At 39.6% G+C, this 27,257-nt stretch overlaps 1 protein-coding gene across 5 annotated transcripts in view; it reads right to left on the minus strand.

The window, feature by feature from the left end:
* The window catches only part of Bbs9 (Bardet-Biedl syndrome 9), a 370,311-nt gene that overhangs the window by 235,900 nt on the left and 107,154 nt on the right, over positions 1-27,257 (minus strand). For 4 of the 5 annotated variants that reach the window (XM_045135892.1, XM_045135896.1, XM_045135895.1 and 1 more), the window contains 7 exons: positions 25,337-25,515; positions 20,095-20,171; positions 16,548-16,601; positions 11,122-11,224; positions 9,320-9,424; positions 7,570-7,584; positions 796-936 (listed from right to left, as the gene is read on the minus strand). In XM_045135892.1, the coding sequence (XP_044991827.1) occupies positions 796-936; positions 7,570-7,584; positions 9,320-9,424; positions 11,122-11,224; positions 16,548-16,601; positions 20,095-20,171; positions 25,337-25,515 (674 nt within the window). The remainder of the gene's footprint in view (positions 1-795; positions 937-7,569; positions 7,585-9,319; positions 9,425-11,121; positions 11,225-16,547; positions 16,602-20,094; positions 20,172-25,336; positions 25,516-27,257) is intronic. The other variant, XM_045135893.1, reaches the window with a different exon arrangement.

The raw sequence follows: 27,257 nt of genomic DNA on the forward strand, positions 1-27,257 counted from the left end.
CAAACATTTGAGGTCTGGAGAAATTGCCCAGCGGTTAAGGTGCCTGCCGTAAAGTGTAACAACCTGGGTTCAATTCCCCAGAACCCCCACATAGCTGGATGCACAAAGTGGTACTTGTGTCTGGAGTTTGCTTGCAGTGGCTGGAGGCCCTGGCGTGCCTATTCTGTCTCTCTCTCTCTTCTCTCTATCTCTCTCTTCTTGCAAAAGTAAAATAAAAATAATATCAAGAAAGAATAAACCTTTGAAAGCTACATATACAAAAACCTATAGCAACAATTTACAATATTCCTAGAAAGAAGATATATCCGAAGATCTATAATAAAAATAATCAGCCTGGCATGGTGATGTATGCCTTTAATCCCAGCACTCAGGAGGCAGAAGTAAGAGGATCTCTGAGTTCAAGGCCAGCCTGGGACTACAGAGTAAATTCCAGTTCACCCTGGACTAGAGTGAGACCCTACCCATAAACAATGGAACAAATAAATAAATAAAGTTTGCATTTCAAGGCAAAAATTCCCATCCTAAAAATCAAACATTTAATTTTTTATTTCTGAAAAATTGATCAAACTATCATTATAATAATGTAATCAAATATAAAAGGTATGTCTTATTACCTTATTGATATAAGGATTCACCTTTGAACAGGCACACAAGAGGGGAAAGTGCTCGAGGCATTTCAGTATCTTCACTTACCAACTATCTGACAACTTCCCCATTATGACATGTTGAGGAGATGTGCCACTTGAAATTCCTAACAGCTCCAATGCTACAGGCATGTCACTTCAGAAGTCCTACCTGGGAAGAGACTAAGCAGGTTGACAGGAGGCTTGTTGGTGTCAATCGTTAGCTTGTGGTTTGCAGACTTTGAAGGCTGATCTGGTACGCAGATTAATTTTAGGGGAAGTCTAAATTTACATTGGTTAACCCGAGGAATACCTGAAATTTAAAAAAAAAAGTACTTAGACAAATGATTTGGCAAAAAAATAATTTGTTGTTTGAGTAGCAATACATCTTAGAGAATAAGTCTGTTGCAATCCATTTTGTTTAGCACAAATGAAATTGTTGAAGAATTTCATGTTGTCAAGTTTGTCTCATGACTGAAAAAACAAAAAGGCACAGGGCTGGAGAGATGGCTAAGTGATTAAGACACTTACCTACAAAGCCTAATGACCTGAATTCAATTCCCCAGTATCTACATAAAGCCAGATGTGCAAAGTGGTACATGCATCTGGAGTTTAGCTGCAGTGGCTAGAAGCCTTAGCATGCCCATTCTCATTCTCTCTCTCCCTCTCTCCCCACCCTTCCACCCCAGCCATGGTGGCGCACACCTTTAATCCCAGCACTGGGGAGGCACAGGTAGGAGGATCTCTGTGAGTTCGAGGCCACCCCGAGACTACACAGTGAATTGCAGGTCAGCCGGGACTAGAGTGAGGACCCCACCTCAAGAAAAAACAAATTAGGCACAGGGACTATGAGGCATAAGACAAAGGACAGTCATTCAAAAGAAATGTGGAAAACCGGGCATGGTGGCGCATGCCTTTAATCCCAGCACTAGGGAGGCAGAGGTAGGAGGATCACTATGAGTTTGAGGCCACCCTGAGACTCCATAGTGAATTGCAGGTCAGCCTGAGCTAGAGTGAAATCCTACCTCGAAAAACCAAAAAAAAAGTGTAAAAGAAATGTGGAAAAGCCCCCAAAATGTCAGGGCAGGCATGTTTAGGATTTCAGACAGCATCCAAAGAAGAGAAAGAAGGAAAAGTTAAGCTATTTGAGTTGGAATTCAGAAAAGAAGGCTCTATGAGGTTCTGTGAGCCACACAACAAGGGAGGATCTTCTGCAAGTTAAGTACAATATCTCATTAAGGTAAAACTATTCCTCCCACTTCTTCAGCAAGAAGGTGAGGGTGGTCTCTTGACCAGAAGAGTAACTGACAGGCTCCACCAGGACCACATGACTGTTTCTCTGGTCAGAAGGAAGTGGCTCTTCCCTACAGAAGGGTGTTTGCATGCTTCCCTTTCTAATGGCACCAAGGAAGCAGGTGATGGATCTGTCCTTCCATGACCCCCACGTCTAGCTACGACAAAGTAACTATAGAGAACTATCATAATTTATATTGTTCTACTGTATGAAAAATGAAGTCACGAGGGGGGCACAGACATGAGCCTATCTTTAGCATCATATTTTTAAAACCAGACTGCCTGGACACTATAAAAGTCATTATAGTTACTTATACCCAATTACTGAGCCAAGTCTTCAAGATTTTCAAAGCTCTAGCCTTAGTCCAAGACTATCAGTTAAAATGAGAAGAAAAAAATCAGTTAGTTTCTATCAGTAACCCTCTTCATCACTATATCTCAAAAGTTATCTATCCAAGACATTGAAAACTTCGGCTGTTTTTACATATTGAATATTCAAAGTATATGAACTATTTTCCATATACTATGAACACGAAAGAACACTTACTGACCTGCTACTGAACAACATGGTCCATTTTCATACCAATACTGAAAACATTACTTTCATATAATTAAATTTTATTAGGTTATTTATTTGTGACATAAATAATTTATTCACTGTGACGTGTGGAGAAGCTCAGTCATTCAATCTTCAAATATTTTCAATACTCCATACATGCATGTTTAAGTAGGTAAGTAAATAATAGAGTTGAATTTCTCATCAGGATCCTCAAATTTTTTAAATCTATCAATATCTTTATAGAGAATGAAACTGAAACCAGCCAATTAGACCCTTTATAAATATAGAACACAGTACTACAGACTTAAATTCTCTCTGCTCTTACACTATGATTGTGTTACTGAATAAGATGAAAGACAAAAGATAAAATACAGAACTTAGAAGTGTCCTACTTCACCCAATGGTTCTGCACATTGCTAACCTCTTTATTTCACTCTAGTGGAATGAAGGAATGATGTTAAAATAGTACAATTAGAAACCTTTAGGATAAGGTGACCTGACCCTGGCAGGATCCCAAAACTACAAACCTATTTTCCAAGGCAACTGCGGCCTGGTCCTCCTTCAAGCTGGCAGTGCGCTCTCGGGTCCTCCCTACCTGCTGGGACAGGGGAGCGCATCAGCAATGCTGAGCACACTCATGCAACAGTCCGTCATCCACTTGGCCAGAGTACGTTGAGCACATTGTCATTCTGTTCACATCATCTATTATCTATCAAATTTTATCTACCTCAGTTCTTGCTCACTACCAACAGATGATAAATTCAGTGTTGGAAACATAGATACAAATTATAATTGGTGTCTTTTAAGAAAAACCCCAGGGTATTATTTCCTGACATTCTGTGAGGATTTTAGGGACATATGTACTTGTACTTTATAATGATGAAAAGTTTGACTCAAAATGTGATAGTGGTATGATCTAAAACCATGTAAAAGCCACAGCTATGAATTCTACTTTACACACACAAAGAAGTATAAACCACCCATTTTCCAGCTCTAAGGAAATGTCTCTATAAGATCTATATTGCAGCCAGGCGTGGTGTTACACACCTTTAATCCCAGCACTCAGGAGGCAGAGGTAGGAGGATCGCTGTGAGTTTGGGGCCACTCTGGGAATACATAGTGAATTCCAGGTTAGCCTGGGCTAAAGTAAGACCATACCTCAAAAATAAAAGATCTATATTGCAAAATTATATACACAGGGGACTGGAGAAACGGCTCAGCAGTTAAGGCACTTGCTTATAAAGCCTAATGACCTGAGTATGAGTTCCCAGTACCCATGTAAAGCCAGATACACAAAGTGGCACATGCACTTGAAGCTCATCTGCAGAAGCTAGAAGCCCTGGTTTGCCCATTCTCTGTGTATCTCTGCTGGGCATAGTGGCACATGCCTTTAATCCCAACACTTGGGAGGTTGAGATAGGAGGATCACAGTGAGTTCAAGGACAGCCTGAGACTACATAGTGAATTCCAGGTCAGACTGGGCTACAGCAAGATCCTACCTTGAAAAACCAAATAAAAGATTATGTATACATTGGATATGATTTTACCACAATAAAAAAGTTACAACTTCAATTAACATATACTGTTTGGAAAGAACAAGAAAATGAAAACTTGCTTGCATCTATTTAAGTGAGTATTACAAAAAATGATCTACTTCTAACAGTTCTATTTATTCACAAAGGGAAGCAATGCAGCTTCTATAGACATTCAAACACATTCAAAGCTAATGTTCAAATAAAAATTGGCAACAAACTTTCTTCTAAAAAAAAAACAACACACACCTTTAATCCCAGCACTTGGGAGGCAGAGATAGGAGGATCACTGTGAGTTCAAGGCCACCCTGAGACTCCATAGTGAATTCCAGGTCAGCCTGGGCTAGAGCGAGACCCTACCTCGAAAAACCAAGAAAAAAAAAAAAACAAGAATGATGAACAACAGTAGCTTCTTATTCCTGAGCATACACATCTGGAGACTGTAACCCTCGATCTCTAAGCACCAGAGCCAAAGAAACTGGGGAGGTGCCTATATATTCAGACATGGGAATAAATGAGCTGCAAACACCAAGAAGGGAATACTTTATAACTCAGGTTACACTCATGAGGTCAGTTACGAGAACATCACACACTAAGGCAATGGTCTGTGAGGTCAGTGTGTAAGTGTGTATTATGTGAAAACATGTGTGTGTGTTCATATGCATGTGGTGCTTGTGTATGTGTATGCACATGTGTCTTCAAGTGCATGTGGAAATCAGACATGGACGTTGGATATATTCCTCCATAACTCTTCACTTATTTACTGAGGTGGGTTCTCATTTGAATCCAGGGCTCGCTGACTCACCTAGTCTAGCAAGCCAGCTTGCCCTAGGAGCCCCTTGTCTCCACTGCCCAAGTGCTGGGATTACCAAAGGTCGCCATGCCCACAGGCATTAATAAGCGGGCTCTGAGCTCAGGGCCTCACATGAGACAGGATGCACATTTATGCTGAAATGTACACTTTCTTGAGAAACCTCAAATATACACCTGGCTTTCCACTATTGCTCTTCAGGTTGTCATCAATTCAGAGAGCCCGAAACCAAAGACTCAGCAAGGGGTAGGGGTGTGTGTGTGTGTGTGTGTGTGTGTGTGTGTGTGTGTGTAGGAAAGACTTACATGGATTTAAAATAAAGACTTGATGCCACACATGGCAACCCCAGCACTTGGGAGGTTAAGGCAGGAGGATGAAGAGTTCAAGGTCATCCTTGACTACATAGCAAGTTTGAGAACATCATGAGCTATAGGAGACCCTGCCTCAAAAACAACAAAAAATAAAAATACTTTTTCAAGGTTGCTCACGTCACAGCTTTCAACTTGGTTGAAACAGCCTAATTGAACCTAACTCCACCCACAAGCATTGGAATTTCCATCATGTCCTTGGCAGAAAGCTTCCCTATCTGGCTTATTCAACTCTGAGAGTTAAGCTGGGAAAAAAGAAAATTAAATCCCTCATTTGATTCAGATGCTGATCTGACTTTGTTCTGAAGGACACTGAGTTTAACAAATATATTCACCTCCTTCCTTGCCTCCCCTCTGCTGACCTGAAGGAAAAGGACAGTAGGACGACTGCAGTGTGATTAATTACTCGGGGAGAAAGTCCAATCAAAGCCACTCCTGACACACTTTTTCAGGAGGACGATTCTAATTATACTTGGCATAGCCAGAAGCCCTATTCCTTTCAAACAGGAATCCAAAATGGGCTTTAAAAAGAAAAAAAAGAACACACACACATCACACGTGCACACACACACACACACCGGAACACACAGGATTAACTACATCTGTATATTATACTTCTGTGAAAAACCTCAGGACTCTTTCCATTGGCCTGCTAGTACAATTTCTTGCTGAACTCAAAGAACCCCAAAGCAGTAGCAATGTCTGGTAGACAGGATGTCCTTGCCTCCTTCCTGTTACGTCTGGCTGCGCACGATGCTGCAGCTGCAGGCGTGTTTTACGCTGCCCACGTCATGCACCTTCAATGCGTAAGGAATGGAGACTAACTCTTGCAGGGCAACTGAACTTGAGTCGCCTCCTCCTTCCGGATATGTTGGGCAGAACTGCCTCTCCACCACCCATCCAGCCTGAACAGAGCACAACAATAAAACAGAGCAATCTCTGACACAGAAAAGTGTGTGTGAGGACGACGTGAGTGGAAACACATTGTGGGTTTTGTTGGATTGACAACTAGGTACTGCTGAATACTCGAAGTCTGAACCCTAAAGTTTCATGAGAATTTTAATTTTAGACCATTTGAGAAGAAATCAATCAAGCCAACTTTGCAGTGAACTAAAATTTCTTATGTTGTGATTTTTTTGTTGTTGTTTGTTTGTTTTTTGTTTTTCAAGGTAGGATCTCACTCTGGTCCAGGCTGACCTGGAATTCACTATGGAGTCTCAGGGTGGCCTCGAACTCACAGCGATCCTCCTACCTCTGCCTCCTGAGTGCTGGGATTAAAGGCGTTTGCCACCACGCCCGGTTTGTTGTGATTTTTTTTTTCATTATGCTTTGAACTGAATTTACAACGAAAGAGGGGAAGTATCTTTCAGTAGTAACACTTACTGATTCTTTTAAGCTTAACCACTTAGATAATAATATAGTATTTTATAAAATTTAATCTAAAATTTTACCAGTTACAGGCAATCTTGAGGATTACAATATAAGCTTCCACTATTAACAACAGCTTTGGATCACCTCAATTTTAATTTGGCAAGTAAACTTTGTCTTATCAAGCTAGCTAAGTGTTTATTTCTCTTAAGACATTTCTCATATAGACACGTCCTCCCTCACACACCATGACGACGCCATCATTGCTTGTTACGCTTAGCATTGCTGAGATTGTATGACTGAGTACTGCTGTCTTTGTAAAAGCACTGTACTCCAAATTTTTCTTAATAAAACATCATTAATAAAGATTTAACAATATATTCAGTCTTCATATCCAAGAGGAAGTAATCACAGTAAGATACTGAGGTGCCTGCTGACATTGCATAATTCAGAACAAGTAACTGACCATCACCTCAAAGACCTCAAACCTACAAAACAAACTTAATGGAACTCATAGAACGCATGCCACTGATCCCAGCAAGTCCAAGGTGGCCAGTCTGCCCCTGCCCATCCCACACAGGCTGAGAAACAGGTGCACAGAGTATGTAGCATGCTTATCAGACAGACGTGTAAGTCCATTTGAGCAGGCAGAAATTTAAAATTCCATGACAGACACCTTTTCCCCTTATTCTTTATTTTAGTAAAATAAAGTAATAGAACATGCAGGTAATAAATAATGACTTCCGGTGAAACACTGTCAAGGACATCTTTGATGATGTCATAACATGCAGTTCTCATTCCTAACTTCATTCTTTCTCATGACTGGAATAACTCTGTAGAAGCAGGTGTCCCTGCATGGCCCCCGTAGCAAGATCAAGCATCATATCTTCCTAAGGAAGTCTGCTGAGTTCAAACATGCTATATACAGTGTTCATGAGTTATATAATGTTCATTCAATTTATCAATCAAATTTTAGTTTGGAAATTCATTTTGTCTGAATTATCTTTCCACTTACCATCAGGATTTCGATCTGTCCATCGGAAGCAATGCAAAGGCAAGTGGGAGAGAAAGAATGCAACTAAGTGTCTGTGGTAAAGTCGCAGTGCAAACTTGACACATAGCTTCTTAAAATATCACTTCCATTTTCAAGATTATTACATATTTCCTCCAAGCAAACACAAATATTCATAATTGAAAGTGTAGTCTAAGTAAATGAAATCTGACAATAGATTTACATTCTTTCTCAAAAGCCCATAAAAGTGGGTTATTCTGGTGTAAGTATAACAAAAAAAATATTCAATATGTAAATGAAAAGAATAATATTAAGTGAAAAAACTGAGTAAAAGGTCAAAATATAGAGTTAATATTTCCAAATACTTTTCCTTAAAATAATTTTAGTTGGTTGGAGAGATAGCTCAACAGTTAAGGCACTTGCCTGCAAAGTCAAAAGACCCCAGTTTGATTCCCCAGGACCCATGTAAGCCTGTTGCACAAGGTGGTACATGCATCTGGAGTTCATTCGCAATAGCTGGAGGCCCTGACACACCCATTCTCTTTCTCGCTATCTTCCTCTCTCTTTCTCTCTCTCCCTCAAATATATAAATAAATAAATATTTTTAAAGAATAATAATTACTACTAAGGAGTAATGCCATTTGGGTTTACAAGTTTGTCTTAGAAATCTTTTATTTTATGTATGTTTTTACATTAATTCCTAATCTTGTTTCAATCAATTAACTTCTGAGCTTTCTACTTTAAAAATAACTTAAAATATTTTAAAATCTATTGGTAAGGAAGGCACAATAGCCAAAAAAGATATGTGGAACTATAAGCTCACAAAGTTTACAGCATTTATAATGTCTTTAAGTACAGTGTCTACTTTTGTTTGCCATTACTCTATTTTAATTTTTTTATTTTCCTTGACAATGAGTAACTTATATAAACTAAAGCATCAGCGATCTCTATTCTGCATATTCAACAATGTAACAAGCAAGGTGTACTAATGGCTACTGAGATACTAATGTAATGATAAGCTAACTAGAGAGATTAGCCAAATAGTTCTTGCTTCTTTATTTCAAAACTCAAAGTGGGGCTAGAGAGATGACTCCATGGTTAAGGTTAAAGGTACTTGCTTACAAAGCCTGCTGGCCCAGTTTCAATTCCCTAGTACCTATGTTAAGCCAGAGGCACAAAAAGATGCATGTATCTAGAATTTATTTGTAGTGGCAAGAAGCCCTGGTAAGCCTGTGCTCACTCACTCACTCTCTCACTTTCCCCCAGGTTCCCTTCTCTCTCCCTCCAATCTCTGTCCTCACAAATAAATAAATGTGTGTTAAAAAAAAAAAAAAAAAAAACACAAAACTCAAAAGTGGCCAGGTGTTGTGGTACATGCCTCTAATCCCAGCACTTGGGAGGCAGAGGTAGGAGGATTGCTGTGAGTTCGAGGCCAGCCTGGGAATACAGAATGAGTTCCAGGTCAGCCTGGGCTACACTGAAACTCTGCCTTGAAATAAAAAACACATTATCAGATTTGCTATTAACTGAAAATGGACAATCATTATGTACAGAAATTAGCTAAAGAGACTTATCATTAAATACTTATTCATAAAACTAATTAGAACATATAACTTTATGTAACAGGAGGAATGAAACTTCTTTACTTTCTTGCTTTACAAGATGGTGTCCCATCTTGAACACCATCGCCTCATGCAGGTAGAATCTAAAGGAACGACGGGCTTGTAAGGTTGTACACCACTGGGCGCTTTACCTGTCGGTCTGAAGTAAGAAACAACAGCATTTCCTTCTAGTTCAGATGCGGTGTAACTTCTTGCCAGATAAACAGAAACCACTGCAGTGTTCGTCACCTCTGGTTCTGTAAGTAATACAAAAGGAACAGAGCTTACACAATGGGGGCTATTGTTCTTATCAAAAGTTACATTTAAAAAAGAAAAAATCTTAAGCACTTGTTACATGGCAAGTACTGTCACTTCACAAAGAGTCACTGACAGAACCTTCATAGCAACATTACAAGGGACACCAATTATCTTCTCCATTTCTTGAGGTGTAGGAAAGCCAGAGCAAAGAGCTAAGAAGGCCGAGGATTGCACAGCTACCATCAGAGACCAGAGCTGCCCCACAGTACTGTCCTCTTTACGGGAGGATCCAGCACAAATCAACCAGAGAATTTAGGAGCAAAATAGTACTTTATCATGGCTGGAATGAAGCCAGCACGGGGAAATTTCAGAGGGCAATTAGACAGGAACACGACAGCCACAGCCTTGCAGACTACACGTGCCCTTCGATGTCAGCACGTTCAGCCTCCCACCTGTACTACAAAGCCATCAGATTTTTTAACTGGGTAAATTAACTCTTCAGAATTAGGTTTAGAAGGATCAAGTGGAGTACTTATAAAAAAAAATTAAAGAAGCTGAAATCCACTGGTTGAACATTTCCTGTAAGGGTACTTTACTTGATCATTCACTTATCCATGCCAGGAATATTTACTGGGTTCCTACTAGCTGCCAAGGATTCAATAAAGATGTGGTTATAGAGCGGCATGAATAAGAGAATGAAGGCTTTGCTAAAGAAAAGTACTCAGAAGGTAATTTGAAGATCAGTTTAACATACCAACGGCAACTTGGTTGCAAGTAAGATTCTATACAAAGGAATCTCTTAAAAGTTAACATTTAAGACATTGTATATTATTATAGATTGATTTTATAATTAGATCATTAAAAGAACCCTATAGTAACAATATTATTGTCTTCTACTTACCAATTAAAATAGCAAGCTCATAGTGACTAAAAAAGTAGGTTGATCCAAATTATGCACCTTGAAGGGCAGAAATTAGGACTCTATCTCAGGCCAAACTGCAGTCCCAATATTTATGGTTCAGATGTTACTGATTCAATAAATATGGTAACTTGAGAAACAACAATAAAGAAGACCTTCCAAGACTGGACAGGTGGCTTAGCAGTTAAGGCACTTGCCTGCAAAGCCTAAGGACCCATGTTTGACTCTCCAGATCCCACGTAAGCCAGACACACAAAGGTGAGGCAAGCACAAAGTCACACATACCCACTAGGTGGCACAAGCATCTCAAGTTCGATTGCAATGGCTGAGGCCCTAGCATGCCAATTCTCTCTCTCTCTCTCTCTCTCTCTCGTGAGATAGCACTCTTGCTCTCTCTAAAACAAAATTTTAAAAAAACCCTTCCAGGCCTGGGGTGCAGCTCAATCTATAGTGTGCTGACCTTGTACCCATGAAGCCCTGGGTTCAATCCCTAGCACCACAGGGGCAAGGGGGAAAGACTCCAAATTACAGTGCTTAAGTTCAATAATAAGTTCAACTAACTCGCGTACTTAGAAAGCTACAATCCTAAACAAATTTATGCACATAATGTCCATATATGACACTGGAAGGGAAAGTGTAAGTCAAACCACACAATTGCGGACTCGGGAGATTTCAGTCTCCCTACAGAAGTAGGAAACGCAGTCATGAAATGGCACACTAAAATTGTTTTTTAAGTCTCACACCATGGTAAGATTCATAACAAAACCCAAAGCTTACCTATGAAGTCGAAGGTAAACTGATCACAAGTCAGCGCTAACGGTGGTTGTACATAGATGGATAATTTGGCTTTGTGCAACACCACTCGATTCTGCAGCGTGAGCTGATGACAGAGATTATCGGTGGAATAAAGTTACACCTTGTCAAGACTGATAAACAATCACAACCATTTAAAATCACTGGCAAATAGTTAGGAAATTTGGCTAAAAAAGAAAATAGGTAGAAGCAAGCCAGAACATGTAACAATGCCACATGGGAACACTTTACCCAGCAGAATCGAGGCAGGGAGGAACAGAATTTGTTTTCTCCAAATAACTTAAAAAGATAAGCAATGTGTGCATACAAAGTATCATTAATTACTAAGGAAATACAAACCAAACCCACAGTGACATACTGTCAGGGTACGAAGCAACTAGAGTCTATAGAAGGCAAGTGAAAAAGGAAATGGTGTGGCTACTCGGCAATGTCTTTAAAAGTTAGAGAAATTTCCCACACTACCGCACAATTTCATGCCAAGAAACATGATAACTTGAACAAATGGTCACAGTAAACTTGACCCATGTCCACCATGACACACGGATATCCAGACGTGGTCTATCGATACAACAAACACCACCAGCATGGAAAATGAAGCCCTCACACCTGCTAGAACAAAGATAACCCCGAGACGCTGATATGCAGACGGAGAGAAATGACTCAGAACCACGTATTTAAACACCCTATTCATATGAAATGACAGAACAGACACATCCTCAAAGACAGTAGTGAGCAGTTGCTCCAAAGTAGCAGAAAGATAGAATGGACAATACGTATGGCATTTTTAAGGGGTACAAATTGTTCTCTTTTTAATATTTTATTTCTATTTATTTATTTGACAGGAAGAGGGAGAGAGAGACAGAGAATGGGCACTCCAGGGTCTCCAGTCACTGCAAACAAACTCCAGATGCATATGCTACCCTGCGCACTTGGCCAGCGTGGGTACTGGGGAATCAAACCTGGGTCCTTTGGCTTTGCAGGCAAATGCCCCAACTACTAAGCCATCCCTCCAACTCCCAAATGTTGTAAAGTTAGATTGTGGCATGGTCACCCAATTCTGTAAAGATTCAAAAAATCCTTGATGTGCATGAGTTGAATAGCTGCACAATGACAGTTTCAGTGAAGCCAGTAAAAACTTTTCTATCAGGGAGACGGCTCAGCAGTCAAAGGCGCTTACTTGCAAAATCTGACAGCCTGGGTTTGAGTGCCCAGTAGCCTGGTAAAGCCAGATGCACAAAGTGGCACATGCATCTGCAGTTCACTTACAGTAGCAGGAGACCCTGGTGCATTCATACTCATTCTCTTTGTTTCTCTTTCTCTCTCTCTCTTTCTGTGTGTGTGTATGTATGTATGTATGAATATATATATATATTTTTTTTTATTTTTTTTTATTTGAGAGAGAAAGAATAGATGCACCAGCGTCTCTAGCCACTGTGAATGAGCCCCAGACACATATGCCACCTTGTGGAACTAGCTTAACATGGGTACTGGGGAATCAAGCCTCAGTCCTTTGGCTTTGCGGGCAAGTGCCTTCACCACTAAGCCATCTCTTCATCCCATATGTCTCACTCTCTTAAGTAAATGAATAAGTACTAATTTTTTTAATGTCCTACCAGAGGATAGATGGCCCTCTCAGTGATACAGAACAGCTGCACCAGGGGATAAATGTGCTCCTGCTTGCTGTGCATGTAACTTACAGATATATGTACTACACATTACTTATCTTATCTAGCATCAATATTTTTCTTTTTACACAATATAATTCTTCTCTTACATTTTCTCCCTTTAGGTAGATCTGAACTAGTTTACATACATATCAAAGCACTACATTTTTCTCAATGGCTTCTCATAAAAATATATAACATAACTAATCATAAAAATCCCAGCTTCTTTGAATACAGTTGGATGACTTCATCACACACGGCCGGTGTGGAAAGCGGACGGTGCAGTCAGAAGTCCAGGAAGAGCCCAGCTACCTCAACTGCGTCAGCACCCCTGGGGGAAGGCTCGAGTACCGTTTAAATCTCTCCACATGGTCCTTACAACCAGGAGTCACAGGTTGCTTGAAAGTAGCTCTTCCAATGCCGGGTGTGGTGGCGCACACCTTCAATCCCAGCACTTGGGAAGAAGAGGTAGGAAGATCACCATGAGATCAAAGCCACCCTGAGACTACATAGTGGACTCCAGGTCAGCCTGAGATAAGAGTGAAACCTTGCCTCAGAAAACCAAAAAGTGAAAAAAATAAAAATAAAGTAAGTGACTCTTCCAGGTGCCCCCTTCACTAGAGAGCAGTTCAGTCCAGTTACTAGATTCTATTATGTGATGGCAACACATACGGTTATTAATTATCATCATGCCAACACAGCTTTATTTTTAAGAGCTATGGCTTTGCATTTTCTCTTGAGTAAAAGACATACATCACCAAATTCCTTAGTTATGTGTATGTGTTAATAAAATGTACAAGAATATTAAAATTTCCCTGCTAAAAGTTACATGCACATAATTAAAGTCAGTATATGTCCTATATTAATTTTAAGTGATGTGAGTACTCAATACAAATTAACACATACTAAACAAAAATGGCCTTCAAAATAAAAATTTTAAGAGAGAATTATAGATGTAAATATATATGATGAACACAGCAAATGAACAATGAATCCTTGGAGTTTTACTCAGACACCCTGTTAGTACAAAGGAAATTAGCATACAAAACTTTGTCAATGATTCTAGACACAATAAACAACATAATACCCCTGACAGGAATTATGGCAAGAAAAACTGCAAGAGGCACACATGGCCTTCTGTCAAACAGGCCATCTTCTAAGCTAACAGAACACAATTAACGATGGTTCTAGCAACAGTAGCATAAAGCTAGTCCATATATATATAATGTAAAATTAATATTAGCAACCATAACAATTTGTGCACATTATCTCACTAATCTTCACAACAGTGTGAAGATTAAAATAAACACCATCATATACTATCCTATAGGAAGAGAAAACCAAAATCGAAGTGGAAGAACTACAATTTAACTGCTGTTTGCCAAAATTCTGAGGCCATGCTTTTAACCAACAATAGCTACATAACAAAATAACTTTATAAATAAAAGTGGTCCTGATTTCCAGTCTGGAAATAAAGGTTCCAAGAAGGTAAATAACATGTCCAAGGCCACTGAGCCAGTAGGTGATAAAAGTGCTCAGAGCTATGCCCAGGAGCAGCTCGTGAACACAGTTTTAAAAGCGAAAATAAAAACTCCTTAAAACAGCATTAAACTGTGACGGAGCAGACATCCTGACTCTGCCGGTCATAATGATGTCTACTTAAACAAACAGCAATAACACAATTTTCATTGTTACTAGATGGGCATGCATTTGGATTAGACAACAATCATGACAGCTCCCATGCACAGAGTCGTTGAATCACAACAATGGGCTACACTTTCAAGACATAAATCAAAAAGATGTATCAAAAATAACTATAGTAACAAAGAATAGTTGTTTTTGAGCCAAAAAGAAAATTAAAGACTTGGCTAAGTTCTAAACCTCATATTTTAAGAGGAAGATAATTATAGAATATTAAAGAGAAAATTCAAAATGTTAATATGAGAATTTTCCATACTATTTTCTGATTCTAACAAAATAAAATATAATCCTTAGGAAATTACACACACACACATACACGCACGCACACACTCAGGTAAGAACAACCACTCTGCTTGTTGCCTAGAATAGATGGTCACACGTCATGCACACATACTCGAGGTAGTCACATCTTCATTCATTTGGAACGGATGGAAAATTTTTCTCAATTAACAGGATTTATTATGATGGAAACTTGCATGGTTATATATCTTGGCTGCTGTTGTTATAAAAGGCCATAAGGAAAGATTTATAGTAGAATTTGTATAGAAACTGTCAGACAGGGTTGAGAAATCATTGTGTCTACTGTAAAAGTCCAGCCAATGTTGTGCCTCCCTTGTATGTTACATTCTGTCTTGTGTTTTTATACTGGCAATGAGAAAAAAAGAGTTGTGATATTCTCAAACACAGGTAAGGGAGGAGAATTTTCTACTAGTCATGTTACCACTGTAAAGTGACTTTTCCACATGAGGTCTACAAATTGTGTGCGGGAGAAGGAAAGGTGATCTTCCTTACAGCAGCCATTCCTTCCTGATTGGAGGGAGAGGGTAAACAATGTTATCTGATTTAAGACTTCTTTTTACAACCCACAGTGTGCTCATTAATTATTACAGGAATACATCCAAGCAGCATCATTAATACAAAACAGATTTCCTGCGCAAATATATAGATCACTGCTGGAACCTCACAGCTATTTTTTTTTTCTCAAGTGTTTGATTTCTTGCCACTAATGCCTTTCCAGACTCAGGGTATTAATGAGATAGAACCTGGGATTGCATCGTGAGGAAAATTGGGGAAAGACCACCCTTGTTTCCAGTGGCAATAATCCAAAACAATTAGCTTAGGAAACAGTTATAAGACTGGGCTCCCATCAACTTCAACCAAACCTCTCCACACGGGCCACCCGCTAGGACCAGGGCATGGGAACACAATTGGTAAAGCCTAGTGCCCTGTCAAGTGCCTCCAAGGATAGCAACCTATAATCTGAGAAAATATGAAGCCCTGTCCAAGTTTTGATTAAGTGGATAGCCAAGATCCACAACTTCTCCTAGCTTCCAAGGTCTAGGCATGATAAATATTTTAGCTTAATAATGTGCTGACTGATTACCACACGTTGAATGCCTTAAGAAGTGTCTACATTTGGATCCTAGTTCTGATATTCTACAAGGCGAAAACGCAGCCAACACTGTATCCTTCACATTCTGGTTTTCCAGGACTACCAGTTTGTCACTACTTTGGTTATGGATTCTCCGTTTAGTATTTTCTTGCTATAAATTTAAAATATAAAAAGTTAAAGCTAATATTACAGAAGAAAATGGCTGTGAATTCTTTTCAAACACTTAAATAATTATAAATAAAAGAATGATTTCACTACATTCATGGGCCTCCCAATATCCTTTCACAATCTACTGTGAATGACGGTACAGTCTAGTGCCTGCCCTGATGATAAAACCCTTTGAACCAGACTGAAAAATAACAATTTTATTTCAAGGAAAAATAAAGAGCCTGGGTCATGTTATGTTCTTAAATAAAGGTATGGGAAATTGTAACACTTTTCATATTGTACACATATTTCTATACAGGTAAGAACAAAGGTGTTCTATTCATTACCCAAAAGTGAAGAAAGCTCACAAATTTTAAGCATTTATTTTACATTTGTATATGCTACTTATAGTGTAACAAAAGTGACAGATAGGATGAAATATGTAATATTGTCTCCACACTACAATCTAAAACCAGATACAATACCTTCACTGTGATGGAAGGGACAAAATCATTTCCAACTTCAGCATTAGTGGCTTGCTGTAAATACAGAATTGGGAAAAGAAAATAGAAAAAAAATAATTTCAGTATTATGAGCAATGAGTGAATATATTGGGTATAATAGATACTCCCTGCCATCAAATATGGAACTAACTACTAAGGGTAGGTCTCTCTAACGACAGGCTAAACAAGATTTTGTGACTTCACATGCGAGGTCATAAGGTAACATTCAAAAACCATCAAAACTATCAGAAAGGAAAGAAGGAATCACATATCATATCAAACCATTCTGCTTAAATGTTCAAAGTGTAACTCCTGGCAACTTGTTCTCTGTATTATATGGAATAGTCTCTTCTTGTAACTCCCAGATAAACGTTATGTGACACCATTATGTGGTAAGCATTCTTTACTCAGATTAGTAACTTGTGCCTAAGTCATGTCAGTAATGACATATTGAGTGGTCACACACCTGGAAAGTAAAAATAGAAGTGTACTTTTTTTTACCAGTGTACTTCATAAACTACATCATTTGGTACTCTTTCAGTATCAGTTTGGGTTACCTGATATTACCTCTCAAAGAACTCACAGTTTACAGAATAAGGTAAATATTTCCTTGTAATTTGGTACAATGAGAAAGAAATGCTCACTTTATGGCAAATGAAGACCAAAGTATAAACCATTCTCTAACAATCTACAATATGAATTCCCATGTAACAATTAAATCATATCTGTATCTAATGAGTAAAACAGACTCACTGCACATGTTCCTTGAAATGCTTACAGTCAAAAATATGGGATAATAAGGCTTGTCTTCTCTACAAAAGAGTCTACTCTATAGAAATTATATTTCTGTTTTAGGGATTTGTACTTTCATAATAAAGATTTGAGATAAAAATTAATTCTGCTTCATTGGTACAGAACTATGCTACCTAAAATCCAGAAAATATTTCATACTTAGCTACTCACAGGTCTAGAAGGAATCATCATCTTCCATTTCCTGCTCTTTCTAATCCATGCCTAAACAACTAAATAATTCAATAATGTAATCCTTTAGGAACACAAAATTGTAGCCAAGGAGAAGTGGCTATAAGAAGACATTACAGCACCATAGCTAGATAAACTGTTAGGCTAATGTTGTCCAGTGAAACGAATATGATATTCGTAAGAGATCTCTTAAGAAGGAAACATACAGTAAGACAGATAAAATGAAGCAGGAAAAAAAAAAAACAACACCTACTTAAGAGGAACAACACTGAAAGTTACCAATAGGGAAAGTATATTACAATATAACACTACCGTGTCAGGTGTTGTCCCACAAAGACCAAAAAGATCCCCAAGAACTGAAAGGAAATTCCTCATTCCGAACAGCCTGTGTTTAAGAGAACCTAGAAAATTATATAAGCTGCCCAAAGGAAAAGTGGACCCTTTCCACAAGAAGAAAATGTGTGTACATTTGTCAAGTAAGCGGAAATGCTCCACTCAGATGGCATCCTGCAGTTAGGCTGAGAAATGGTATGCACTGAATGGCAAACGTTTGAAGCCATGCCTCCTGAGGTGACTGAGCTGGCTAAAAGCTTCACGTGTGATCCTGGCTTTTGAGAGTGCATTCAATTTACCACAGTATAGCAATGATAACATGATTCTTATCACATTTTGGATTGGCTAGTTATACTAAGATTAATGATGACAACTACTTATTATATTATGACCTAATACTAAATATGAAAGACATTTCCAGGTAGTATTACATGATGACATGAACTAAACTCAGTAATGAGAACATTCAATCATGACATTTATCCATTCTTGAGAGAGACACAGAAATTTAATAGGTATTGTATATGCCTCAGAATGAGACAAAGATAATGCTCAAACAAATATTTTCAGAAGCATAAAGGGACATGTAGTGATATAACCAAAAATAGCCCCTTTTATCCTTCCTGATTCTCCACTTTATTTATCCAAAAATTTAAAAAAAAAAAAAAAAAAAAGCTATTAAGCACTCATTCTACAGCAAGCCCTGAGGATATAGCCATGAATTAAAAAAGTACCGGGAGATTGGAGATGCTGGCTTTGATGTTGGGAAAAGGAAAGTGTACTTGAATGATGGCATCGCCCTATAGTTCAATCCAGTGGATCCGAGCAGAGGGAGAGGATTCCAGAACCAACTGTACATACACAGAAACTCCTCTGCCCCACTGTCTTCATCACCCCCTGCATGCAGCCACTGATAACAAAGACTGTAAATCACCTAGGCTATTTACAAATATTAGTTCACCAAATTTCCAAAAACTCTCATGGGCAACAGATTTTTGCCATGGATCAGAACTGTCTCAATATCATGATACTGAGACAGTTTAAAAATAAAAAGCAGGCTGGAGAGATGGCTTAGAGGTTAAGGTGCCTGCTTGTGAAGCCTAAGGACCCATGTTTGACTCTCCAGATCCCACGTAAGCCAGGAGCACAAGGTGACGTATGTGTGAGGCCTGGCAGGCGTGCAAGGTGATGCATGCATCTGGACTTCGATTGCAACAGCTGGAGGCCCTGGCATGCCAATTCTTGGTTTCTCTCTCTCTCTTTTTTTCTCTCTCTCATATAAAAATAAACAAAATAAAAAAAGCAGCATCAGAACAAGGGCAAGAATCTACTGCTCCTCATCCCTCCTACTTGCTTTCACTTGTAGCATGTGTGGTGTGCAGGTGTGTGTGGTACGCGTGTGTGTGCTGTGCACATGTGTGTGGTATACATGCATGTGTGGTGTGCATGCGTGTGTGGTGTGCATGCGTGTGAGGTGTGCATGTGAGCATGCATGAGTATGTGCATGGGCACATTGCAGAGTAAGTTCACACGCACATGTGTGGAGAGCAGAGGTGGAAACGAGGCATTGTCCTCATTTAGGCTCCACCTTATTTATTGAGACAGGCTATCTCACTGGACCCAGAGCTCTCCCACTTGCACAGTCCAGCTAGCCAGCTTGGCCTGGGAATCCTCTGGTCTCCACCACCTGGGCCGTGGGCTGACAGGCATAGACTTCCATGTCAGCATTTACATGGGAGCTGGGGATCTGCTCTCAGGTCCTCAGGCTCAAGCAGCTTTACCAACTGAGCCAGCTCCCCCAACCCCTCATTTCATTTTTTTTAATATATTTTATTTATTCATTGAGAGATAGAGAAAAAAAAAAAAACAGAATGGGCACGCCAGGGCCTCCAGCCACTGCAAACAAACTCCAGATGCCTGCACCCTTTGTGCATCTGGCTTATGTGGGACCTGGGGAATCAAACCGGGGTCCTTTGGCTTTGCAGGCAAGCACCTAAACTGCTAAGCCATCTTCTCTAGCCCCCCCCCCCCAACTTCTTTTTTAAACACAAATACAGCCCAAGAAGGTCATGGATGACACTAAGAAAAACATAAATGTTTTTATCTAGAAAGTAACAAAGCTGAAAGTTTCTTATCATCCGTGAAGTTTCTATTGGGAGGCTAGAATTTAAATCAATATATGTTATCCCAATTTAAAGCAAATAAATGTACCTACAGATACTGAGTCAAGGTTAGGAGAAACTACAGCAGAGATTCTCAAGTCTTCTTCTCTCTCAGTCATGGGCCAAACACCTGGAATGTAAAAAAGAAAAAGAAGATATTTAATCATCCAGCAAAGCCTGCTGCACATAGTTTATATTTAAAGGTTTGCCTATAAAACATATCAAAACTCTAGCCAGGTATGGTAGGGCAGAGCTTTAACCCCAGCACTTAGGAGACAGAGGTGGGAGGAATGCTGTGAGTTCAAGGGCACCCTGAGACTACATAGTTAATTACAGGTCAGCCTGGGCTAGAGTAAGACCCTACCTCGAGGAAATAAAAAAAAAAAAAAAAAAAAAAAAAAAGTCCTTTAGGCACTGAGGGCACTGCTCTCCGAAGTAATTAATATAGTTTCCCTGTTACCAGATTTTACCTAACAAGAGAGTTTTATGAAAAGGCTGTTTCTTTACTGTGGCTTCTTATCTTGTCATGCATCTACGCCCTCTCACCCTACTTCCGCCACTGTGACGTCATCTGTCACAAAGAAATTTACTAGAAGCAAGCCAGTCCTCAGTCCTGATGCCACATTCTTGAACCTAGACTAATGAACCTTTTTAAAAAAAAAAAAATACCAAAATTCATGTACTTTGTTACAATAAAAACTGGACTAACAAGTGCATGCTAGTATTTTAATTTTTTTTTTTTTTTTTTTTTGGTTTTTCCAGATAGGGTCTCACTCTAGCTCAGGCTGACCAGGAATTCACTATGGAGTCTCAAAGTAGCCTCGGACTCACAGCGATCCTCCTACCTCTGCCTCTCGAGTGCTGGGATTAAAGGCGTGCACCACCACACCCGGCTTAAATTTTTATATTTTTATAATGAAACATGATAAACAAGTTGAACCTAAGAAAACAGAAAATATCAATTATTTTTAGGCATGTTTATATTATACCTATATGTATTTACATATGTATATTTAAACATAAGTGCCTAAATAACACATCTTCACTAATAAATACATATGCACACAAGTCCTTATTTCAGATAGTTCATTGCCTGTCTACTATCCATTCTTACTGCCTGGAATCGAGGGTCAAGGCTAATCACAGTGATTCCATTCCTTTACTTATTTCCAAAAGAGCATGAGGCGAGAAGGCTGGGGCTGGGAAATGCTGGCATATACTTCTAGAGATCACTCTATGCTTCCCTGGAATCCTATCTGCATCTAAAGCCTGGAGCCAGTAAAGTCACCCAGGATCTCAAGAGAAAACATCCCCACACACTGAGGATGGGTGACTAGAAACAGAGACAGCACTGGGACAGTGTCAGTGAATCAGATGTCCTGGAAGAGAAACTCTCTCCAACTGCCACCAGGCATTCCCACCAACACTGCCAAATCTGCACAGGACATTTTGACCCTAGTGAGAATGCAAGACTGCTCACTGGACAGTTAATAATTAAATTAAATAAATAATTAATAATTAAATCTTACAATTCTCCACTAAAAGTGCAGCTTTATGCTCAGCAGCAAAATACTCAGAAACACGATTTCCCAGCCGGCAGCCAGTCTGCAGCTTGGGATGGCTGGTGAGAGGTGACAGGAGCTATCTCAGCTGCAGATCTGCGGGAGGCGGGGTTCCACACGCCATCCTGGACCCACGAAGACCCGGGCATACAAGGAATCCGAACCCGATGGCTGCGACACTGGCACCAAACCCTGAACTGCCCATCACTGGGACTTTTTTTTTTTAATTAGATAGAAATAAAACTTTTTCTTTAAGCTGCCACATTAAGTATTCTGTTATATGCAGTAAAACAGCCCTACAGGAACAAATTACCAAGTTCTATTGTTCTAGTACTCAGTGGTAGCCTGAACTTACGCATCCTAGATATTTCAAATGGGTGCAAACTCACTTAGCTACCCGTAGTTGTCTGCTCTCCTTTCCTGAGGGACCACTAGGGCTCTCTTGTTCTCCTCCTTCCTGAGGTGCACCTCTAAGGGCCTCTCTGAAGCTGCACCCAGGGCTCTGTGATCATCCTAGGTAAAGAATGTGATGAGTTGTCTGAGTCAAATGGAAACTCCAATTCTGAAAGTTCCTGCTGGAAAATATTGTTGAGTTCTGACAATGAAAACGCTTAGCAGGACCCACCAGAGAAGGAGTCACCAGTGAATAGAATCAGAGAAGCCTTAGAATCAATGTAGAAATGATTATTGGAACTTCAGGCCTGTATGCTACATTCTTCATGTAACGGACACACATAAAAGCCAACTTCAAAAATGCCTGCATTGCAGCAGATAATATACTCCATGTGTACAACAAAATGTACTCTTTAAGCTGGATTTCCATTATACTATAATCCTTCTTTTAAAAGATTTTTTAAATCTTTAAGTGTGCAACATAACCCACAAGACAGAACTATTTTTTTTCAAGTTAAAGCCACTGAGATGAAAACAACTGCTATTAAAATGAATTATGAGGTCACCCAAATGTTATAAGTTTTGACTTTTCATAATCTATAATGAAATAATTTGGTACTTTCCTATAATTACAGATATTTTAATAAACAGAAATACCAAAGTTTTATAAGGGATCAGAACAATAAACTTACTTCTATATCTAGAAATAAAATGTTTTAAAAGATTCTCTTTTTTAAAAGTTTCCTTTTATTTCTTTTTGAGGAATAAAACCAAACAATGGTACCATTAAGGGGCCTGAGAACTTCAAACAACCACCAAAATTTGAGATTATGTAAAAAATGAACTTTGAGGGCCAGAGAGATGGCTTAGTGCTTAAGGCGCTTGCTTGCCTGCAAAGCCTGACTCATGTTCGACTCCCCAGATCCCACTTAAGCCAAGACACACAAGGTGACACAAGCACTCAAGGTCGCACGTATGCACACGGTAGTGCGCACGTCTGGAGTTTGAGGGCAGTGGCTGAAGGCCCTGGCACACCAATTCATTCATTCATTCTCTCTCTCTCATAACAATATCAAAAGTGGCCACGTGTGATTGTGTATACCCTTAATCCCAGCACTCAGGAGCAGGGACTGCCCAGAGTTCGAGGCCACCCTGAGACAACACAGTGAATTCCAAGTCAGCCTGAGCTCAAGTGAGACCCTACCTCAAAAACAACAAAAAGGAAAAGAAACTTTGAATTCTAGCCTATGGGTATGTCCCTACCTTAATTAGAAAATACACAGAAGTATCAAAGCAGTGGCAAATATAGTAGCCTGAATCTTCTTACTAAGGCTTTCAGCAGTAGGGATTTGCCAAAATATTTCATATGTAATTAATGTTACTCAAACTACCATTAGCACACTGCTAAAGGAAAGGGCAAAATCTCAAGGTACAAACTTTGCAGTAAAAACCACATGTGGAGTAAACTCAAGAAAACATATATGACACTTTCCCAGTTACATTTTTTTTTACTTCTTTTAATTTATTTTTATTTGAGATACAGAGAGAGGGAGAGAGAAAGAGAAAGACAGAATGGGTCTCTAGCCTCTGTAAATGAACTCTAGACACATGCACCACCTTCTGCATCTGGCTTATGTGGGACCCAGAGAATTGAACTTGGGTCCTTAGGCTTCTCAGGCAAAAGCTTTAACTGCTAAGCCATCTTTCCAGCCCGTTATATTTTTAAATGGCAAAGACCCACAATTCCATTAACACCCATAATACTGATCACAAAAAGTTTAAAAAAAAACAAACATGTGCATTGTTGTATGATGGTTCCAATTGTTACCTATTTTCTACTTGACATGGAAATGCTGACAGTGTTGGGGTTTTTTAAATACTTATTTTATTTATTTGAGGGTGAGACAGAGAGAGAATGAGAGACAGAGAGAAAGAGAGAGAGAGAGAGAGAGGACACACACCAGGGTCTCTAGCCACTGCAAACAAACTCCAGACATATGTGCCTCCTTGTGCATCTGGCTTAAGTGGGTACTGGGAAATCAAACCTGGATCCTTAGGCTTCACAGGCAAATGCCTTAACTGCTAAGCCATCTCTCCAGCCCAATGTTTGTGTGTTTTTTTAATTTTTTTATTTCATTCATTTGTTTTTTAGAGAGAGAAAGGGGCAGATAGAGTGAGAGAAAGCAGGCATGCCAGGACCTTCAGCCATTGCAGATCAACTCCAGAAGCATGCATCACTTTGTGCATCTGGCTTACATGGGTCCTGGGGAATTGAACCTTATCCTTAGCCTTCACAGGCAAGTGCCTCAACCACAACACCATCTCTCCAGCCTGACAATGTTTGTTTTTAAGTAACTGAAGGTGCTTTACTTTAAGGACTTGACTCTTACTGGTTCACTCTCAAAAGTTTCCAGAAGAATATGTGAAGAAACACATAACGAGCTCACTTTCATACTGACATTGAATATATAATCTCACCTTCTGAAAACCAGAGGACTAGGGTCCTAGTAATGTAGACTCAAAAATTCATAGCCCAAGTGAAGTGAAGAGGTCAAGATTAAGATTGGCTCTGTGATTTTGGCTGGATGGTCTGTTTCTGCTTTTTTTTTTTAACGTTTGTTTTATGTGAAAATAGTCCATATTTTTTCTGATTAAAAAAAAATACTTTTACCTGACCCTGAAAAGGGAACTTAGAGTAATGTTTTTCATATGTCCAACTCAAAGTGCAGGACTGGTGTTTGGTTTCTCCTTTTAATTTACAATAAAATTACACCCTTGTGAATCCCAAAGTAAGATAATATTGAGTTATTCAAAACTCAGGAACTGAAAATATCATCAGTCTCTGAGTCATCAGAAAGCAGCACAGCACAAACTATACTCCAATTAGATGGCTAATTAACTCCAAACATAAATTATATCAGCTGAGCTGCAAATCACCACATTTTTCAGTAACAAAGGGGTAACCCATGCACTACTTTGGTTTCTTTTAAAGGAAGCAGCTAAACCATGCTCAGGGTATTACAAGCTAATAAATGACTGCTATAGCTTTAATGCTCTTCTCAAAGCCTAAAGTCACTACCAAGAAAGGGGCCTATTACAGAGCAGTCCTCAAGCCCATGAACAAAAGTGTGGTCTTAAACACAACTAGTATTCAGAGGCAACAACACACGAATTAAACACAAAGACCCTGAGAGGCAAAGAGCCCCCCTTTCGCAATGTGCTTCCGGGAAGCCCCATGGAGAGGACGGCGAGTATGTGACAACAGCATCGATCCACACGCTGCCCTGAAGTTCACAGTGAACACCAAAATAATTAAAAAAACAAACTGTAAGTGAGATACCTTGTGACTTGACATCTCTGATGATTTTCTGAAGTTCCTTCATTTCTACATCAAGCTCATCATAGTTCAGTTCTCTAGACTCAACTTTCGGAGCTTGGAACAGAGAAGGGTCTGTCCCCAGGTAGGAGCACTGCAAGCGGCCATCATCACTAAGAGTGACGATCACTCCCTTTAAGTCACTATGAGAAGGAAGAAAACATGAGACACACTTAGAATTTTCAGTCTGGACAAATGACACTGTGACTTCACTCAGCCTTCACATACCATTAACAAAATGACTATATAAAAAGCCTCAATTAAAATGTGCTGAACATTATTTATAGACATATTGCCAGTGTTAGGATTCATTATAACAAGGGAATAGACCTTAGCAATATTGTATTAGTCATCAAGGGGACCTAATGACATGATCTCTTATTCTGAGTACGGATCTGAAATCCACTCCAGATGCCATGTCCCTCATATCCAGCAGTGTGGCACATGCGGCAGAAGGAGGGGCTGGGCTTCTGGGTAGATAAAGTCAACGGATGAGCTAGGGGAGCCAGGTCAGACAAGCAGGGTAGAGGTGATTAGAGAAACCCCAGAAGCCTTAAAGAAAAATGTGCTCCCTTCTCTTTTCTTACCCTCTGTCTTCTCTACCCTTGGAGCTGACATTGACCTTAGGACTAACCCTGACCATCTTTCCATACATCCATCCATCCTGGCTTCCTTCACACACACTCCTACCCAAGTATCTCTCTCTCTCTCTCTTCCTCTCCCTCTCTCTCCCTCCCTCCCTCCCTCCCTCCCTCCCTCCCTCTCTCCCTCCCTCTCTCTCTCTCTCTCCCCCCCGCCCCCCCCCCCCGCCCAGTCTTAGGTAGAAACAACACAGTGTCCTGCAAAATCGCCCTTTCTCCATCACCCTAGCCATTCATATTCTTTCCCTCCCAATCTGCTATAGCTTGAATGTGTTGCAAAGTTAATCTCCACCTTCACTGATGGGTCAATGGTGATTATAAAAGAGCTTGGAGAAAGAAAATAAAAAGGACAATGGACTGGGGAAGACGGCTCAGCAGCTAAAGACACTGCCTACAAAGTCTGACGGTTGATGAGCAAAGTGGTACCTGCATCTGGAGCTCACCTGCATTGACAGGGAGCCCTGGGGTGCCTATTCTCTCCCCCTCTCTTTCCTTCTCCCTCTCCTTCCCTTCTCTCTGTCTCTCCAATAAACAACAAAAATGAAAAACACTTGCTTCAAACTACAAAATGAGTTTCTTGTTCTCTCACACACACGCTGTCCTGTCCTCACACCTTCCGTCCTGAATTGCAATGAAAAGAAGTTCACAGAAAGGACCCTCAGAGTTTGGACTCCGCAGCCTACAAAAGCATAAGCCAGGTAATGTTCTTTATAGTCTCTGCTATTCTGTTACAGCAGCACAAGTAACAATGACACCATCTTTTCACTCTTGCTTCTCATAGGCTCCCTTACCTCTGTCTTTACCTCTAGAATTTAGCCATAACACATAAACTGTGGGGGATTTTTAACACATCATTTAAAAAATTTATAAAGTACTTCTGAGATTATTATAAAAAGTAGTTGAGAGGAATATTGTATTTGATTCCTCCTTAATTTTCACAGAAAAAAAATCAACACTAGCTGATGCCAACTTGAGTTTATACATAATGGTTTACTTGGTTTTTCTTGTATTTTTAATAGTACTCTTTGATCTGACAAAAATATGTTGCCCATGTCTTAACATTAACTATTGATTAGTTATATTAGAAAATGTGAGAGAAAAAGAAATTTTAAAATGACAATATTCATTTGAAGAACTGAAAATAAGATCTGGGCTTACTTGGAATACATAAAGAATTTTAGAGCTCTCCACCTCTGGCTCATCGCAAGCTGTCCCACTGTTAATGTAAAGGCTCAAGAACTACT

Source organism: Jaculus jaculus, chromosome 16 (genome assembly GCF_020740685.1).
Source record: "Jaculus jaculus isolate mJacJac1 chromosome 16, mJacJac1.mat.Y.cur, whole genome shotgun sequence".
In the NCBI taxonomy this organism is placed as follows: domain Eukaryota; kingdom Metazoa; phylum Chordata; class Mammalia; order Rodentia; family Dipodidae; genus Jaculus; species Jaculus jaculus.